The sequence below is a fragment of the Opisthocomus hoazin genome, chromosome 3, assembly GCF_030867145.1.
Source record: "Opisthocomus hoazin isolate bOpiHoa1 chromosome 3, bOpiHoa1.hap1, whole genome shotgun sequence".
Classification (NCBI taxonomy): domain Eukaryota; kingdom Metazoa; phylum Chordata; class Aves; order Opisthocomiformes; family Opisthocomidae; genus Opisthocomus; species Opisthocomus hoazin.
In genome coordinates this window covers 15,076,564-15,096,940 of record NC_134416.1, presented here as the reverse complement: position 1 = coordinate 15,096,940, position 20,377 = coordinate 15,076,564, and the positions used below count along the sequence as shown (strand labels likewise).

Sequence of the window (20,377 nt, the reverse complement as noted above, 5' to 3'; positions counted from 1 at the left end):
GGACTTACCTAGAATAATCTTGAAACCCTCCCAGGATGGAGGCTGCACTGTCTGTCCTGGTGCTACCTGGTGGAAAGATGAAAAACTCCAGGTTTTAATTAAAGGGGACGATATTTGGACTGGGTATAAACAGGGACTTCTTCCCCATAAGGACAGTCAGGCTTTTAAGCAGGTTGCCAGGAGAGACAGTGCAGCCTCCATCCTGAGATGCCTGACTGTTGTCACCAGGTAGCACTGTGAAGAGTCTAGCTCCATCTTCTAGATGACCTCCTATAGGTACTGGAGGTGACCTTAGGTGTCCTCCCCTCGAAGGCATCCCTTGTCCAGCTGAACCAGCCCTGCTCTCTCAGCCCCTCCATTCCAGCCCAAACCATGACACTGGCCCTGTGCTGAACTTGCTCCAGTTTCTTGTACTGGGGGACCCAAAACTGGGCATAGTATCCAGATATAGGGTAACAGGTGCTGAGAAGTAATTGAGCTGTGATGAGCTTGTCATGGTCAGAGAGATGTGTGAGATGTCACTGCTCCCTGCTTACTCTGCCCCTCTACCAGTGGCTCCTGCCCATAACACTCAGTGATAGAAAATACATATATGCACTTCAGCTGCGCTAGGATGAAGTGGGCTCTAGAAATCGCAGTAACGAGGAGCAGTAGAAGGCCATGTATATGCTCTGCTCTGCTTCCCCAGCTATGAAGGGCAGTAATTTCCCATGAACAGGAGGGTTGGAAAATGTCAACTCTCATGCAAAGTAGTTTGGCCTTAAACTTCAAAGCACTTCCCAAAAGGAGGCTGGATCGTTATTCCTGTTTTACAAATCAGGAAGATGAGGAAAAAGCGAAGGAAGTGTTTTGTCCAAAATTATCTGGCAGCTGCTAGCAGAGTCAGGTGAAGACTCTGAGCGCTACCCATATACTGTGGTGCCTCTCAGAGCAGGGATCAGTCCCTGCCTCCTCCAGGCACAAAATCCCCAGGTGCTCTGCTACGCAATGGCAAATTCCTACTTGGAAATCAGGCTGGTGGGTCTATAACAACATCCTTCAAACCATGCGGATCTATGGCTTCAAAGCAGCAGTTCTGATCAGAAATACCATGAATTAGTCATAATCTTATCAAAAATATTTTATTTATGAAAGTAACAATTATACTATACAACCTATATTGGAAGTACATTGAATAATTGCTAGAATAAATACAGGCAATTAATTCAATCTTTTTATAGAAAGAGAGGATTTATTTGACATTTGAATGTTAACCCAAGCTTTAACTTACATCATAAATAGTTAAAAGGCATAGTCAAGTTTTTTTTTTTATTTTTACTGTTTCTTTTGCTCTTTTTTTAATACTGTTCTATTTTGTAATCAACATGAATCAACTCTCCAATCATTAACATATTAGTATGACTTTCAAGCAATCATGTACCTCAAGATAATCAGACAAATAAGGTAGTGTGTGTGCAGTTCATTCTACAGCAGAATCTATTCATGTCTGCATAAAAAAGAGAAGCTGAAAATGCTTCTAAGTTCTTTAAGCATCATATGCTGATTTCTGCTTTACCACAGTGCTTTTAATACCAGAATCTAAGAAGGGCACGTATCTGTATGCAGCTGGCTTTCTGTTGCTCTTTATAAGGTATATTAGGGCTCAATACCACATTCCTTTGGCTGGTGAAGAATTGCAAAATTTAGTCCTGAATATTATTTCTCAAAACCGTGGTCCAAAATAAATGTCCAAGACTGATAAATAGGCACCAAGGAAGTGAAGGATTTGCTAATACTTGATGTTTTCTGATAAAAAATTGGCTTATTTTCTGGTAGATATTCTTTAGTCAAACACAAGTTACTGGGCTCAGTACTGGGGTCTGTATCACACTGAATATCAGAGAAGCTAATGTTTGTTCTTTCTGTAAACTCTGTGAAGGGCACTGCAGAAGTCTTACAGTAAGAGACCCACATTTTGAAAGTGTTGATAAGTTTTCCTTCCATGTATTTTTTTTAAACTCAAAAATCTGAACTATCTGCTTGCTACTAGCAGATTATGAACAACTCCAACCACCAGAGAAGACAATAGCAGTTTTGGGTGTCCAATATTTCTCCAGATCAGAAGCTTTTGACCCTTCAGATCCCATGGAAAACCAGTGGGAGCTTTCCTATAGCAATGTCTTCTCCAATGGCATCGAGGACTGCCTTGCCTCACGGCTATTGCGCATGCCAGGGATATGATGCTCTCAGCAGAGAAGCAAATTTCCCTTTTACAATGTCATCCAAAACAAAATCCCAAATTGCACATATCTACCCCTTTGGCCTTTTTCATGCACAAATATGCTTGTATTCAAAAACTGACAGTTTTGGGCCTTTCCTAATAAACATCTTCAAAGAGCACATTTAAATGATTTTTCACAGAAATAACCATTCATCAGTTGCACAAATGCAGAGAGACTTTTTATTCTTTCTGTTGTGAACAAAATCAACTCAGCACAAATTCTGGGGGAGGAAGTAAGATTTTTTTTCCCAAATGTATTTAAAAAGGCTAAAGAACAAAATGCTGGGGAGGCAGCTTTTTTTGGCAGATAGTAAAATATAAAATATGTGATTTAAAAAAAAAGTTGGCTTAAAAATACACACACACAAATAATACAATAATATAAAAATACAGCTCAGCCAATGGCCTCTTAAAATTTACCTTTGGCATTACATTTGGCAGCCTAACACAAAAGACCCTTCCTATAAACAGAATTATAAAAAAGAGAAGTTCATAAATTAGGTTGCAAGGGGTTGTAAGATCCTTTTATCGATTCTCCAAACTCCTTTCCTTCCTGTCCACACACATGAGCATGACCAGTGAGGTATATAAAACGTAACACTGTCAGGCATATGCACAATAAAAAAGTGCATAAACATAGAACTTCTCCCGTTTTCTTGCGAACAGGTCAAAAATGTGTGGTCTGTGTTTTCTCCCCCTTGGAAAAAAAAATTGTTTTTTATTGTTTTTGTTTTCTTACTTTGGCAGGATGAAAATGAACCCAGAGGAATATAAATGTCTTATTCCCAGCAGCAGTGATCCATTTCCCTTGGCAACATTCGTCTGATGCCACAGATACTACAAGGTCGTTGGGTTGCTTTACAACTCTCTGGGTAACTTCCCATGGAAACATCATACGTCTAGCACCATGTCACAGTGTTGCTCTTTCTTCCGCCTGCCACATTTGTGGATAAGAACTGAGTACAAAGTAAAAAGCATAACCCAGTAACATGCATAGAGTACTGTCCCAATGATGAGAACTGCCTGTTTTGACTCAGAGAATGGCTTTTTTGATTCCTTGTAGATCGTGAATATTACGCCACCTAGGAGGATTGTAAACCAAATAGAGACTGGAATGAGTCCTATAAAATTAACTACAATGGTTTTTCTTCCTGATGTGCCCCACCCTGCTTTGTTTATCGTGGCAATTGCAAACATCTTTGCTGGCAGTAAACTTGACATGTACAACACTGAGTAGAGTGACATGAAAACCATGACAATGTTGCCCCTAAGGAAGCTGGCAAAGAAGGACTTTATCAGGCCCACTAACTGAACTGTCAACAAGAAGAGGAGGATGTTCCAGATTTTTCCCCTGTAGAAGAGCTGAATGACTGTGGCGATAAGGAAGAAAGGGAAGAATCCAGTGATTACAGCTTCATACGTCATCCACAAATGGTGCTTGTGGAACCACATCGCATTATAAAGCCACTCTCTAAAGTACGATTTACTCCAGCGGGTCTGCTGATTCAGCCACCTGAGATACTCTATCGGTGTTTCGGTAAGGCACTTGGATCTAGCTGTGTATTTTGTTGCATAGCCCAGACTCAGCACTCTGTTAGTTAGATGCCTGTCATCGCCGAAGCTGCACTGGGAGCCCATAAATTCTTGATTGTACCAATCTTCCACGAATTCATGGAGTAAAGAGTTTCTGTACATTCCCAGAGGTCCACTGATGCACTGTACACAGCCGAAATAGGACTGACATGCTCTTTCTATGTTAAATGCCATCCAATATCTCACGCTGCTCAGAAAGGATATCCAGGAATCGTATTTGTTCAAAATCTGCAAAATACAAAAAGTTTTCATTTTAGATGAGCTCTTGAGAAAGAAAATACACACGTTGGATTAATCAGGAATTTGCAGAGACTAGAGCACCTTTAGCCGAAATATAGGGGGAACTTCGCTCCTGTGTTCAACTCATGACAAAGCCAGGAGTTACCTGCACAGTCCAGGACATTGACAGGAAGCGCAAGATGAAGCCTTCAAAAGTCCATCCCGTGAAAATATTCTCTTTTTCCTTGCAACCTTTCTCTTCTCCAACAAGAAACTTGTTTTCTGTTTCGTTCTTCCTTTCCCTTCACCCCCAGTTAAAGACCTGCCACAAAGATATTCAGGCTTCTGTGGGAATCTTAATTTCTGGAGTTAAGAGCCACACGCCTGAAATACTTCTGACTAGTGAGGTGTTCGTTAGTAAGTGCTTGCCCATATAGATGGCCCTTTCTCTTCCGCCTCACATAAAAACCCAGCTGACTATGGGGGACCAATCCCAAGGCCATTCGAAATACTCAGATGCATTTTTCTTTATAAATTGCAGCAAAAGCAATTGTATCAAAAGGAATGAACAGCCTTTTGTTGTAGTTGTCAGCCATACTTGGCAATGCTGGGAATCCTAACAAAAGTGGATCTGGGCTGACCTGGGGACTTTCCACTGTCCTGTCTGACAGAGATGCAGCAGAAACCCAACAACGCACAGAGTGCATACTGCACTGCATTTCAAAAAGGCTTTTATTCCTAACAATCTTGGCTGCCAGTGGTGACATAATTGAAGTGCTTGGGGTACTGGACTTGGCTTTGGGAGACCTGTTCTCAGTTCCCTGCTCCCCTACAGCTTTTCTTTGTCGCCCTGAGCAAACAGTTATACCCAGAGACTCAAAGATGCTACAACAGTCCTGACAATGCCAGTGCCCCACTTTTCACGTATATGGGGGAGAATAATATTTGTTTGCTTTCTGTGGGTGTTAAAATCGTGAAGTGCTCATATGTCAGAATAAGGATTTCTGTTCAACAGACAGAAAGGTTAAGGTCTCATAAGAGTGTCTATAATGGTATCACAGCATATTCAAAGCTAGTTCAGTCAGGGAAATCTGTTTCAGTGCCAATAGTTGCTGAAACCCCTCTGTTAAGCTGAAAATCATCATACTCACCTGCACATCACCTCCAACTCCTCCAACCATTGGATCTTCTTCTAAAACCTTGACCATCTCCACAGATGAGGCTGGATCAAGCATTGTATCTGAATCACAGACCTACAAGTAAAACAAAACAAGAACAAAAATGGGTTAAGGAATACACTAGAGAAGAAAATAAAAATCATGCGAGTGATTGTAGTAACTCTATATGCATATTCTCCTGAATGCAATTAAATCTCACTTTGAAGTCTGCATTGATAAAGGCCATCTGTATCAGGCAGCAGAGTGGTGCTGAACAAAAAGGAGCGCTTGTTAGTGCTGTGCACACTCTCTCTGCTGTATCGTCTCTATTTGTTTTACTGGCACACTGGGCTGGCTTCTTTGAAAAAGAGATACCCTCTCAGAGATGGGGCACTGCAGAGTGAGACAATGTTTGTGGGTGTGCAGCAGATTCCTGCTGAGCCCTGACACAGGGTTTCCCAGTATTGGCTGTATGGTTGGAGCACCCTGGTCAAATGTTTTCCACTGCCATATGAGGGAAGGAGTGAGGAGTTAAATTCCAGACACTTGCTGTGAAAAAAAAAAAAAAATGTCAGCTACGAGTCTGGGAACAAACCTAATAGTTCTTTCACTCACAGAAGGCTTTAGCAGTTCATATACGATATGTATTTTGGATCCCAGAACAAACTAATTTTTAATTTTAGATGCATGGTGTTTTATTAGTAGTGCAGGGATTTGACATTTGATATATAGAAATTATTTGCTATTTTCTCTCTGGAATTCTTATAAAGAATACGCAAGGCCAGAAGGAGGGAGTCGTGAAGTGCAGTACTCCATGAGACCGGGGTGGAAATAGATGACACACACAAGGCATTTCAGCCACACAAACACTCCTAGTCAACTAAACCCTGTGTACATTAGGAACTGGCTTTGCCCGGGAGAGTAGGAGGAGGGCTCAGACAGGCTGGCTGGTCTGTGAGGCAGCTGGCATCGCTTTCGTTTGCTCAGAGGCGAATGACATGTGCTGCAGCCTGTTTAAAACAAGCGGGTGTCTCCCCGTTGCAGCTGCTGTTGTCAGCGGTTCCCCCATCATGCGTAAACTCATTTCGCAGACGCCCAGGAATTGGAGTAGAGGAGGCTGTCCCAGAAACACCCTTCTGGTCGGCTGGATCCTGCCCTACAAATTCTCAGACTGCTTCCAGTTTATCGTCTCATTGCATTCCTGTGATTTCAGATGGGGACGGCAAGGGCAGAAGTCAGTAGCTCTGCATGAATAACCTATTAAGTTAGATTCTGATGAGGCTTCGTATCAGGTATCTTGATTCTGGTGTCCTTTCATCCAAACTTTCAATTCAGCCTAAGCCCTCTTGCTCCAGGGGGGTGGAAATCTTCTTGTCTGGTCTGAAGGGGGAGGAGAGCATTTTGGGGCTCTGCTACAGACCAGACTTGAGCAGTGAGGTAACCTGGGATAGCTGGGCTGCATAACTTGGGATGCAGCTGAAAGTCTGCCAACATGCTCCTCTCCACATTCACTTGGAGGGGCTGAGAGGAGAAAGCTGATGAAAGGTCTCGTATTTCCATGAGGAGAAAAGCCACAAGAACCTCCAGCTCCTGCTAACCTAATGCATCCAGCTGCTCTCCTCAGGGGACTCATCCCGTGGAACACCTTTGTAACCTGGCCAAGGTGTGCCTCCAGCTTTGGTAGAAAGCTGTCATCAGTGACAGCACTCAGTGATAGAAAGGCAGCAAAACAATTCTGCTGAAGAGGGGAAAGGATGCCTATATTTCTGTCTGGGGCTTCCTGGACAGACCTGTTGCTGAGTGTTTTGCACAGGGAATCTGTAGTTTGCTGAGTACCCAGGGCTCAGCCAGTGATACTCCATCCATTTCTTGTGACCATGAGTGGTGGACTGGGATCAGCCCCCTCCCCAGCCCCTCTTCTTTCCCTCTGGTCCCCATCAGCTGATGAGGTTGAGCAGCACCCACCACATGACATGTATTTATCTATAACAGAAAGACCTGCCCACTAGCGATGCTGCTAATATGAGATAAGGAATCCTGAAAACACTGGATTTATTTACAAACTACCACCACGTATCCTGGGCATGTCAGCACAGGTGACGTCTGGGTTTCTGGGGCAAACCTGACAAGCCATTATTTTGCTTCTGGATGAGGTTTTTGCAGAGGAAAAGAGGACACACCCAGAGCAAGGCAGACACTTGGGAACCCAAATAAAACACACCGAGGTCTGCCCAGTAAGGGGTGGCCCAGCACAGCCCGATAGCCAATTTGTCATCTTTCCACAACAGGGCTGAATGACCTAGAAATCACTGCCTTGGGTCACAGAGTTGCATGAAAGGGACAGTCAGCCTTAAGTGAGCTGTTCAGATACTCGTTATAACCAGTGGCAGTTTATCCAAGCTGCTCTGAGAAGTTCAGGCTGCACTGGACTGTCCACAAAGGTACCTCCATCAAGCCAAGATGAATTGTACCCTGGCTGCCCTGACTAGCTCTGCACTGATAATACCTGCCAGTTTAACTCCTCTACCTGATTGCTTGCACCCTCCTAACCTCCTCCAGGATGGAAATAAGCCTTTACAACAGCTTCAGGTATTTAATGAGATGCCACTAATGAGCAACAGCTTGTTAACTGCATTGGTCTGACTGCTTATGATTCCCTGTGCATAACCCCGTGGTGCCTTTAAAGAACCATAAAGACCACAGTGTCAGTGGTGGGCAACAGTGCTGACTGGTCCACTTTTTTTAAGTGCTTGATCATCAGTGCAGATAGCTCAGCCCTTAAAATGTCTGTCCTGTTTAAAGTAATTTACCCTGGGTAACCCCAAAGAACCGTTCGGAAAATCTTGCCCTTCATTCATTCATAAAACAGAGCCATATTTTAGATGCATTGCATCATGACTGTGTAGTAGCCAGGGCCACCAAGGTACTGCATTTCTAACAAAGATGTGACTGTAGGTGTGACTGTGGCATCAATCATTACTGCCGTTTTGGTGGCAGCTTAGAGCAGCATTACAGTCCCTGACACATTCATCAGGACTTCTGAGCCAGGTCAGGAGTGTTAATTGACTGAAAAGATGAGAAATATCTCTCCCATTTTCTCAGTTTGTGCTATGACTGTTGAAATAAATAAAAACACTTTTTCCAGGTTCCCTGAACAAATACAAGAGCTGGACTAAGGGAGGAAAGTTACAACGAATCTGTTTCCTCTCTGCCCTTTCTTTCTGCAATCTGATGCTTCTGTGAGAAGTGATTATAAAACCATGCTAATAAAGAAAACCAGCATTTTTATCCCATCATAGTCCTTCGTTGCACAGAACCAAAGTGCAGACAATGGAGAGCTCAAGCCCATTGTTTTCAGAGAATAAATCAGTTTCAGTTTTGGAAGTGGTAGGGGATGGTTTTTAAATCTTTGCCTTACTCTCCCAGCTCCAAGAACAGAGCAGTTCCCAGCATTCTTCAGTTTCTGCCCCTCCTGTGTGGGGAGGACTCTGCTCTCACCCCAGCTATCGGCAGCCTCTCTGCATCCCTCGAACACTGTGCCTGTGGACGCTGTGCCACGTGGAGGGTGCACACACACTCCAGCACAAGGCTGGGTATGGACCCCAGAAACACACATGGCTCAGCCACACAGCTGGCCTGAGCCAGCAGAGAGGATCTCACGGGGAGCTGCTGCTCCACCTGAGGAGACCGCTGGGTGCTCTGAGGTCGGGAGAAGGTGGAAAGGGCTGAGGGTGGTTTATTGGGAAGATCACCTCATATTCAGTGTAACTAGTCAAATGAGCCTTGCTGGTCTTGACCAATAAGGAACTCTCCTCAGTGTCCAGCCAGAGACCCTAATCCCACCCTCCTTCCTCCACACACGACCTCTTCCCCTTCCCGCAGTCAGCAGGGCTGTTTGCAGGAGTGAGGAGTGCTTCCACGTGTAAGGCAAAAACATAGAAAATCTTTCACGGGATCCAAGGCAGCTGGAAAGAAATGTGTCTCTGCTGCTTTGGAAACAGGGAGAGAGGACCCAGCCTAACTCATTTTTAAGTGAATAGTGTCATAAGGGCTCTAAAGGCCAAGTCATGGTGAGTGAGGTAATGCAGCTGTAAGTGATGAAGCAAAAGCTCCTTCAGGCTTTAGCTGAAGAAATCTTTCTTTCAAGGCTGCACATTTACCCTTTTATTGAATACTCTGCATAGCCTTCAAAGCTTTTAAAATATCTCTGTCTTTTTTACAGACTCCACCACTGCTCTGGGGTATTCCCTAGTGCCACCAATTACCTGTCTGTCTTCTTGCATATGGAGCTGCTAACAACCTTACAAAACAAAGCCTTACTGAGATCTTGACCTACAGGAGCAGAGAAGGGGTCTTCAGGAGGCCACTGGCTTTGTCTGCAGCAAAACCATTTGGATGAGGGTGGAGTACTGAAGTCTGAGGAAGGATTTCAGATTTCTCCAGTAGCTGGTGCACAGATTTAACATATTCACAGATAGGCAGACCATTTTAAAAGTTAGCAAAATACACCTTTAACGGTCAAGCTGTTTCCAAACAGGCTGAAAGGAGCACTGTGTTCATCAGGGACTAGGATGGCCTCTAACATGCTGCACAAAATATACAAAAGCTGCTTTCTTTCAAAGTGTGTTTGAATTGGCACTGACCTGGCACTCTAATACGTACCTGCACATAATCCACGCTTCTCCCCAGTGCTTTGAATGCTGTGTACATTACTTCTCTTTTTCCACCCCATTTCTGCATGATGCAAACACTTTTGTTGGACAGGACCAGCTGAGATACGTGTTGCATGCTTTCTCTGTGAGACTCGTCCGTCTCACCCGGCCCTTTGTCATGGAAGTTACTACTCCAGATATAAGTGGCAGATTTGTCCCTACCCATGATTTCAGTAAAAATGTCCATCATGTAAACGTCATCTTCCGAGTTCCCATCAATGACCATCACAACTTTAATTCCAGGGTAGGTCAATCTTTTCACAGAAAGTAAACATTTTCTTAAGTAGTCAGGATCCTCTTGATAGGCAGCAATACAAAGGGCAACTGTTTTGTTCAGCTTGATTGGAGTCTCTAGTGACTGCTTCATCTTCCTGTGCTCTAGGAAGGCAAACAGGCTTTGGATGATGAGATGTGATGCCAGGATAGCACCATAGAGTCCAAAGGAGAAGTAGTAGTTGTCTGTTTGGATGAACTGGTAGCCCACAATGTAAGCAGCGGTGATTCCCAGCAGGAGGGACACCCCGAAGAGTGTGGTTCCAAGTATTCTCAGGATACATATAAACCTCTCACAATACATCTGCAAAGAAGCACGGAAACCATTAGCAGAGCCACCATTTGCTCATGTAAGACCTCATAAGAGGTGTGCATGGCTACAACATAGAGCTCAGCACCAGCAGATACAGCCTGTGCTTCTGGCTGTGTCATAGACTTACTATATCACCTTGCTCAACTTAACATGTCTTTGCAGTACTTCCTCCCTGTAAAGTAAGATTTAAATACACCTTAATGTACCAGGGATGTTTTTTATTTATAATGTCCTCACAGAAGCTGCTGTCTGTGTCAGGATCTTATTTTGGCAGTCTAGGCTTGCTGAATGAGACACTCTGTCATGTTACCTTGGGGGGTTGGAGAAGGCACGTTTGGGCCACCACTCGCTTCGTATTGTCACAGGCAAGAGAAACAGCTGAATGTCTGGGCAGCCCCTCCTCATCCCCCATCCATGCCATGACTGCATCCCGCCCTGAATCACTTCTGTCGCTTAGTTATGTTTACAAAAATATTGGAAAGACATTCTTAAAACAGATGTCTGAATGTATTTATAATTTTTCAAACAGATGTCTGACTATATTTATAATATATATTTATATAATCAGACATCTGCTATAAAAGGTCTCAATACCATTGCAAAAATGTATTATTCATGCATTTGTGTACATAGATATATGCATCTGTGTATAGGGCTAAAGCTTGATGGAGATTAAGTCCGTGGCAAAAGTACACATTAATATAACAGAGCCAAGACTCCACCCTGGACTCAGAAATTCATTAGAACATCAGTTGCTTCTGATAACTTCTTCTTATTTAGGCCACCTGACCGTGAAATCTTCTAACCTAAGCTCTGGGTTACAGAGGAGCTGGCTGACGTGGAGGGTGGTATGCTTGAGAAAAACAATGGACAAACATGTAGGCAGGCAGACAGGTAGAATATATTGTTACCTAATTGCTTTTTGTTGACAATCACATTAACCATTTCATGCAAGAGCTTTCTCAGAATTACAGGAAAGTTAATGACAATGTTTTATGTCAATTGATGTGTTTGACCTTCAGGACATAAAACAGATAATGTCAGTTTAAGGCTAACCCATCAAGTGCATTGCAAATTCATGAAACTGAAATCAATGCTTGAGTATTTTGCTGAATTAGGGCCTCACAGAGTAACAGACTTCATATTTGTGTTTTCTTACTATTATTCATATTTTCCCTGCTGCTATCATCTTGCTTGTCTGCTGATCATGTTTGTTTCACCATCTGTTGGTCAAAGCTGATGTTGGAACAGCACTTCCTTACATCATATATGTCTTTAACTCTTTCCTGAAAAAATACTACCAAGCTGCAGCAGCATAGCTGTCATCAGTTATATTTCTGTCTGAAAAGTTACAGGCTTGGAAAAAAAAAAAGTCAACACAGAATCACTTACCAAATAAAAATAAACCAGGCAAGCATAAAGTCTGAAGTTATGAATACTATGCTTTTTTCCACTGGCTATTTAGGATCTTAAATTTCAGGACAGGAGGAAGCCTCCTAAGTGTATATTTGGTGACACTGCTAAAGAAATTGGACCCTGTCTCTAGGAGTTCCTTGAATACTTATGGCTGGGCTCTGACAGGTGCTGTAATCACCCCCCAGCAAAAGGGACTGTCCCTGCTCAGGCCTGTCTGAAAGTCTGTCACAACACAGGTCACAGAGAAGCATAATAAGAGATAGTTCACTCTTACCATTACTATAGGTGAATTAAAACTCTGTGCCCAAAGTAGACTTGCTTTAGAAAACAGTTTAAGTAATAGATCCCCTCTACATTATATTGAAGTCAAATAGCCTGTGTGTTTATTAATCTCTCAAGCACGCAGAAGGTTGCAAACATCAGGGTAAATGTTTCATTAACAGTGCAGTTGTACTCTGCTTTCCCATTCGGGGTCCACTACTTCTCTTCTCTTGCCAAAAATAGAAAATTCCTATTAGTGAGTAGGGCTAAAGTCTGCTTACATTGAGAATTATATGGCTGAAATCAATGGACCATTTGTATGGGTAGAGCTCACAGGATTTTGGTTAAGATCTGGAGTGTTTACATTTGACGGACCATATACTGTACCAGCCTTCTTTTATATTAATTTGCTATTGCTTTTTCTCTTCATATGCAGTTTTTCCGCACAAAAGGAAAAAAAAGAAATTAATTCTCTGATCTTGTCATTACAGCACAGCTTCCCTCTCTCGCAAAAAAGCAGTCTTTTAAGATCAAGAAATGGATTTCTGGTCTTAATAAAACAGCATTTTTTTTTTATATCCTTTCACTGTCAACCTAGGGAAAATAAAGTGTGTTTTGATCTAAATTCCTGGCTTTCATCAAAGAAACTTTCCCCTTTGTATGTGCAATTGAGGTTTTTATGTATAGTCTTTTAACTGACTAAATCTCAGGGAAAGTCTGGAAAAAGTTGCTCAATATTCTCAAGCTTTGGCACGTGAGCTATTGATAACTTGCCCAGCAGAACTGATCTTTATCAACTTGAACATGCCCAAACAATGGCAAAGAAGCCAAAAACTCTCCACCCTTCACCAATAACTGAGCCAAGAGGTTAAAAGGAAATGACGCTTGCACAAGCCTGGGACAAAAAATGAACTGCTGAGTCAAATAATAGCACCGAGAGGAGGGAATAGCTGCATCAGAGATTTTAAGGTCAGACAGTGATGTTATGAGTATCTAGCCTGGCCTAACAGTGAAATGTAAAAGGACATCCTTAGTGAGACATCAGTTGAAACTGATTCCTGAATTTTCCTGAACTTGTCACATGAACTAGTGTACAGTGCTGTGTTTTAACAGTGCAAGCCTAGAATAATGCCATGCTGAGCCAAGGTGTAAGCGTTAAATGCTTGGTGAAGGACAAGCACCCATGTGAACTTTCAAAGCCACAATTATTTTTCAGTCTTTTCATTCATAAGCACTCTTTCTAAGCACTAGCAATATTCTTTCCGAAAAATGTAATTGCCAGACCTATTCAACAGCTGACTAATTGGTGAGGGGTACCCTACACGCCTTGTATGATCAGCCCAGGCTAGTGGTTTTTTATGTCTCAACCTATAGATATTCAATTCCCTGAGGGGTTTAACTCAGTAAGCTTGTCCTGGGAATAGGCACTGCAGCACTTAGAAAAAGAAAAAAAGCACTGCCTAGGTTAGGGATGAGGTGCTCAACACACAGAAGACGTGCAGTCAGGCCACATTCCTGGATCAAAAAAGATAATTGCAGGTCACTTCTGTATAGACATGGAACTGCTGCTACGTGGGATCGGGTGTCAGAGGGAGTAGAGGGACATGGATCCTCAACTGGTGAGAAGGTGAGTTGGTGGGTTACCTCACTGTCCCTGGAGTCGAACCTGGATCTTGCACTTTCTGCATAGGTTTTTAACCAGTTCTATAAAGCAGGAGCAGGAAGATAGTACCTGCAATGTTTGTTCTCTATTTTTTTTTTTTTTAGCAGTGAAAGCTATTTAGCACTGAAAGAAGTCAAGGGATCCATTGCTTTGCAAGGACATTTCCAGGGGGCAATAAGATCACACTGGCTCTGCCAGACTCTTTTTGGAGGTGCCTACATCCCCCAAGTACTGCACAGGGAACCCAAGACAGGACTGATAATTCTGCTCTGCAGTTTGGGCACCTAAATCCTTCATGGGCTTCTTAACCTGACCCTGGAGTGCTTAACCCAGTACAAGCTTTACACAGCCTCCAGCAAATAGGGTAAAGATTTGTATGCATAAACGAGTGTATGTAGGGAGGCTTCAAAGCCTGCTACTACTGAGCAATTTGTTGTCATGATCTTGCAGCTGTTTATTTCCATGGATGGAGCTGGTCAGCACTAACCAGCCCACCTGGTAGAAATGAAATTTGAAAGCCATATGCTAAATCCTAATGCTATGTAGGCTGTTGCTGATTCAGTGACGTGTTTTGATTCACCAAGCAGTCCCAAGTATGTATGTGCCTTGTAGAGACTGTACAGGAGGAGGCAATATGTGCCTCTCTTCCTTAGAACAGAATCGTAGAATGCTTTGGATTGGAAGGAATCTATAGAGGTCATCTAGCCCAATCGCCCTGCAGTGAGCAGGGATATCTTCAGCTAGACCCCCATCCAACCTGGCCTCTTTGGAGGCTCCTATGGAAAAGCACAGCCAAGAAATGAACCCTTGCATGTACTTGACATCAGAGTCCACCTAGTGAATTGTCTGGCATCGAGCCTCTTTTGGCATCCCAATAAAGCCACACAAAGAGTATTATATTTGGTCACACCTATGATGAAGGAGAACTACTCTACATTACTATTAACAACTGGCATAACTGGAAGTTGTAGTTGTCTAACCTTATTTTCATAAAAATTTTCAGGTTAACAGAGAGGTTGACTGGCACCTACACTGTACATATAATGACTGGGGTGTTAACTCTTAACACTAGAGATGACACTCCCTTCTTAGACTGGATAATGCCTTAGATCTCTAATCAGAAGAACATAGCAAAATATGCTTGAGTTCTTTCTATTCTGGAAAATATTTAGGCTAGCATTTAACCGTAGTTGTGGTACATAGATCTAACTTCCATAAGATCTCGATACTTGACTGAAATTCAGCAGGTTCTTATGTCCTGCTTTGGACACGATCTTTACTCAGCAAAGAACACTGCTGACTTCCATGGTAAAGCATTTCTTTTTCCTCCCTCCAAAATCATATGACACAATCCATCCATACGGTTATTGATCAGCTTTCATGTATCGCTGTGAGTAACAGGGCCTAGAGATAATTCATCCCTTTGCAAAGGCAAAGAGGAGGCAAAGAGGGAAAAAAGCTTAATTTGTTACTAATACATCAAGAGAGTAATAAACAGAAGAGGGGCAAATATGTATCCATAAAACTATGTGTACACTATAAAAATACACTATGTGTATTGGTGTCTGAACACATCAGTATTATCTGCAGTCTGTTCACTTATCCTTCACCAGCCGTTGCGTAGCTGCCCTGAAGACTAGGGAAGCAATCAGGTTGTCCCTTCCATCTGCTACTACAGGACGTGGAATCAGTGACTGACAGCAGGTCAACCTGGTTAGGTTTGCTTGCAGCAAATGGTATGCAGCTCACTACGTTGTCTGTTTCAGAAGTCATCTCTCATTTTCAACACTCACACATATTGCCATTTAGTATGTCTGGCTAGCTTTTCCCCAGAAGCTTAAAAAGCAAGAGGGGTAGACACAAGAAGATGCATAAAACGTAACGATTTGGAAAGTTGTTCGAAGGAATTAGCACTTATTAATTGCAAAGATCTAAACACATTTTTCAAAACCTTACACTTCAAAAGTCAATATTTGTCCAGGAGACAACAGTAAAGGCTCAGTCACAAGTGTGCTTTATTTCGTCCCCTTCACCACTAAAGGTTCAAAAGACCTGTCTCTCTCTCTAGACATCTAGGGCTTTGGCCAAATCAGCCAGTAGACCTATACTACAGGAATGGATCTGTGAAAAGGAACACCTGGTGCTGAAGACCTAACTTCCACCCTCCATGAATTTTCATATTTTACTTTGAACTAAGTTTAGTCAGACCCCATGGACTGAACACCCATTAGTGTCTGAAAAGTGTGTTCCAGGGGTACATCCTGCAATTAGTTTCATTTCAGAGGAATCCAGTGTGTGTGCCCTTTGATGCTTTGCAATACAAATTCAAGCAATTTGGTCAGGGGCAGGGGGCAGCTGTAGCATTGGCTTTAATAGCACACTCCTGATTCAAACCAAAATGCTAATACGAACCAACTCCAGCTACAAGATCTGCACATCAGACTTGCGTGCAAATCTTTGTTGCAGCCAGAAGTGCTGAGCACCGAAAACCTTTGAAAATGTTTCATTTTTACACACCTGTATGCAAGCTGAATTAATGAATGTCTGCTAGCCATGGTCCTCTGAACCTTAGCGCTGAGGCTCTGGATTCAGCAAAGCATGTAAGTATGTCGTTAAAGATAAGTGTGCACTTAAATATTTTGCTGAAGAGGGAAATCAGTGGGCAATTTATCTTGCAGTTCTGTAGTACAGGCATAAAAAAGAAACTCTTTCTCTATGAAGTTGCTCCTTCTGGGATACTTAACATAAAAATGTATGTAGACATTTGACAAATTTATTATACAAATTAATCTCTCTTATGAAGGTCATTAGATGGGTCATTGTTTAACCACTGCATTTCTTACATTGGGCAATTGAAGAGTGGACCAGGACCCAGACAATTTGGATTTTGTTCCTAGAGTTGCCGTTCACCTGCTGGGTGACCTTAGGTCAGTGAATTCACCTCTCCCTGCTACAGCTTCCTCACCTGTAAAATCAGAATCATGATCATGCAAGAGGTTCTTGGAGGTCTACAAAACCCTCCATAAGGCTTAGGTTACTGACACGTGTCATGTTACTCTTTCTGGTGTGATACGGGACACACGGGTTCTCCAGTTCCACATAGCTGTTTTTCCCCCAAAACCCTGAACAAAAACCATCAGACCGCTTCCTATTTTCCTTGCCTATATTCACCCGAAGGCAGAGTCGGCAGGGATTTGTCTGTAATAAACACGCAACTCTTGCTCAGCAGGATGCTGGGACCAGTGAGGCTGGCAACGTAGAAGCTGACACGCGTGGGTATACGTGCGCACAGCTACTGAAGGCTGTTTTGCACACAACTAAAGGAAGAGTATCATCTTTTGGAAGTCTTAAAAAAACCCTCCTTACTTGTGAGAACAGCAGCATTGGCTTCAACAGATCAGCTGCTTCGATGACGTGAGCGTGTCAGATTGCACGCGTGAGTGTGTGTGTGCACGCACGTACTGCGTGTGGCCTTACACACGCATACTCTGTGTGCGTATACATAGTATCCGCATGTCACAATCCTTCAGCCAATATTTAGATTTGTTATTAGCCTTATTTTGGCGGCAAAATAAATCTTTGAAGTACAAACGATTCCCGGTACACATTAATTACAAGCATAAAATAGCTGTCCAGACTCCCTCTTCTATTTTACAGCCTGTAGAGAGGAAACTGAAAAGTTATGTTACATCTGTACATCTTTACTACGGCAGAGTTACCATATCTGGTGCTTTTGGTTATTTATCACTTCCAGATTTTGTCATGCCATTGATCTTCTGGAAACTGTTCACACAAGACTAAAATTAACTCTGGGGTTAGGTTTAAAATAAAGAACAGGATTAGTAATGATGGTGAAATGTATCTGCATGCACTGTCTTTGATCAGTAAATCAAGAATCTCCTGCCTGCTCAATGTATGTTTCCGCTAAACTGCCCAAATTTAGTCTCTCATAGGTTTGAGTAACGATGTGGAATGAATTCTACAGGTGCTGGTTGGATTGATCCCTAATGTAGACATTGAACACTAGTTGTTAAATTAATCAGAACAAGGCCTCCCTTCCACCCCCAAACAAATGCTCTGAGAAATAAATCAAGAAGTAAATCATATTTGTACTCAGACATTTTGGACTGCAGTTAAACAAAAATCTAGCTTAGAAATGTTTTCTGGTTGCTGGTCAGGACGTCCACGGATGCTTTTGGCACAAAACTGACTACTCCATGCCTTACTGCAGCAAATAAATATTTATTTGGTGTTCATAGCTTATTATCTTGTAATTTGTTTATAAGGCACAGGTTTGACTTTATCAAGTCCCACTACACTGAATGGAGGAGTAACTCGCCGCTTTGTACACTACTCTTAAGTAGTAAACAAAACGAAGCAAACATGCTTCCACACCATAAATACGAACCACTGAGATTGTTGCTATTGCAACTAGCATGGGAAACCCCGCTGAGTCCAGTAGAGCTGCTCTTCTTACGGCGAAAACTTTTTCCCAGGTTTTTCTGCACTTGCACTTGGGAGAAGAGATTCACTATCACGAAATAAAATCCAGGCTTTGTAGACACCAGTGACAAAACTCCTCTAACCTTGGTGGGGGCTGGATTTTGAGCAGTTTTTCAGGGAAAGAGAACAGATGCCACTGCCATCGCCCCCACATGAAACGACCCACCCATTCTCTGGGGCAAGCCCCACAGCACCCACGTCACACGTGGTGCGTGCAGGGGAAAGAACACCTGCCTGCCTACGGAAAAATGATCCATAGGGAAGGAGACCATGGAGTGCTAACGCGGAGGAGTAGCTATGCCTTGGGGGATGCGGGGTGACCGCAGGCCCTGAAGAAGGGGTTGGACAGCAGCTACCAGGAGCGCTGTGGTGTGCTGGGGTCTTCTCACGGCGCAGGGAAAGGGGGTGAATTCTCTCTTCAGGCCCCCTTCACCCCTCTTTGCCAGCGTCGCTGGAGCCCGGCACCACCAGGAGGGGGTTTTGTCGCTCTCCAGAGCCAGGGGCCGGCCGCGGGGGCGGGGGGCTGCGGCAGGCCACCGGCGCGGAGCCGGGTTTCCAGCCGGGAAGGGGACCCCGAGGGCCCGCGGCCTCCCGGGGGGGGAACACCGAGGAAGCCGCCGCTGCTCCTCCGGGGGAACCCCGAGGGCGGTGCTGGCCGCGTCACAGCGGGTGGGCGGGGCGCCGAGGGGGATCCCCCGCGCTGCCACGTCACGGGGTGGGGCGGACCCCGCTCCGCCCGGCGGTTCCCGCCCGGAGCCCCGCGGGGCCGAGCGCGGGGCCGAGCGCGGGGCCGGGGCTGGGGCCCGCCCCGCCCGGGCAGGGGACGAGCCAGGCCGCGCCGGAGCTGCCTTCGTCCCCCGCCGAGCCGCCTTCCCTCACCGGCCCCGGGGCCCAGGGGCTACCCGGTGGGGCGGGGAGGGGCCGCGCAGCCCCGCGGGCAGCCCGCAGCCCCCGCCCCGCCGCCCCCCTCCCGTGGGAAACCGCCCGGCCGGGTCGACCCGGTTTCTCCCCTCCGAGATGGGACTTGAGCCGTCTTCCTCCTCCTCCTCCTCCTCCTCCTCCTCCTCCTCCTCCCGCCGGCCGCCTCCTCGCCCGCCTTCCTGCAGCCCCAGCCCTCCCCCCGCTCCTGGCGCGTCCCCGCTGGATGCAGGGGCCAGGGGGTCTCGCCTCCCCCGCTGGGCTCAGCGGAGCGGCCGCCCAACCTGTTGCTCCGTTTTATTTTAATTTTAGGTTTGGTTGGATTTGGATTTTGTTGGATTTTTTTAGTTGGTTTTTCTCTTTTTTTTTTTTTTTTTTTTTTTTTTTTAATATTTTCGACTCGTAGAGCTCAGCAATATCTCAAACGGATTACACGGAGGAGGGGTTGAAGCTGAAAACCTCACTGATCCCCACTGCGGTCCTATTCATTGCTGCAGTAGGTGTAGCGTGCGCCCGGTAAGATCCACCCCCAGCCCCACTCCTATTTTGGGGACCTCTTTGAGCCTTCTTCCTCCCTTGAATAGCGGGGATGGGAGAGGAGGGTTTTCTGCTCTTGAGGTGGCAGAAGCGCAGTCATAAATCACCTACCTTGCTTGTCCTTCTGTCCTTTGGTCATAGAGGGGCTCCAGCCAGCTGTGTGGTCTCACGTACCGTTGCTCCCGCTGAACAGTTTCCAAGTTTGAGGTAAAAGATCAAATCGCACTTTTCAGGGACTGATTAAGACGCTCAGAAATAAAAAATAATTAAAAATGAAAATAAAAAAAAAAAAACGTATAAGGCTATTCAGTCCTACTCATTTTCTCCCACGTGTTTTCACAATTACCATGGATTTGTCTTTCTCTGCTTCAGTTTCTAGCTCGAAGTTGTGGGATTTTTTTTTCCCAAATAATAATAATAATAAAAACGTTAGAAGTAATAAATTAGGAGTTAGTTGCTCGTGGTCGAAGCTGAAGATCTTATTTCAAACCCGGCTAGCCAGGAGCCTGGAGAAGTTGCAAGGCAGCGTCTGAAAGTTTGAGATGTACAGCA

General features: G+C 44.3%; 1 protein-coding gene across 1 annotated transcript; it reads right to left on the bottom strand.

Moving 5' to 3' along the window:
- Positions 1 to 3,117: 3,117 nt before the first annotated feature.
- On the bottom strand, positions 3,118 to 20,022 carry HAS2 (hyaluronan synthase 2). Its single transcript, XM_009942719.2, has 4 exons — positions 19,937 to 20,022; positions 9,892 to 10,518; positions 5,224 to 5,325; positions 3,118 to 4,081 (listed from the first exon to the last, which is right to left on the bottom strand). The coding sequence occupies exons 2-4, from the start codon at positions 10,516 to 10,518 to the stop codon at positions 3,152 to 3,154; spliced, it is 1,659 nt and encodes a 552-aa protein (XP_009941021.2). The 5' UTR covers positions 19,937 to 20,022; the 3' UTR covers positions 3,118 to 3,151.
- Between the last annotated feature and the right edge of the window lie 355 nt (positions 20,023 to 20,377).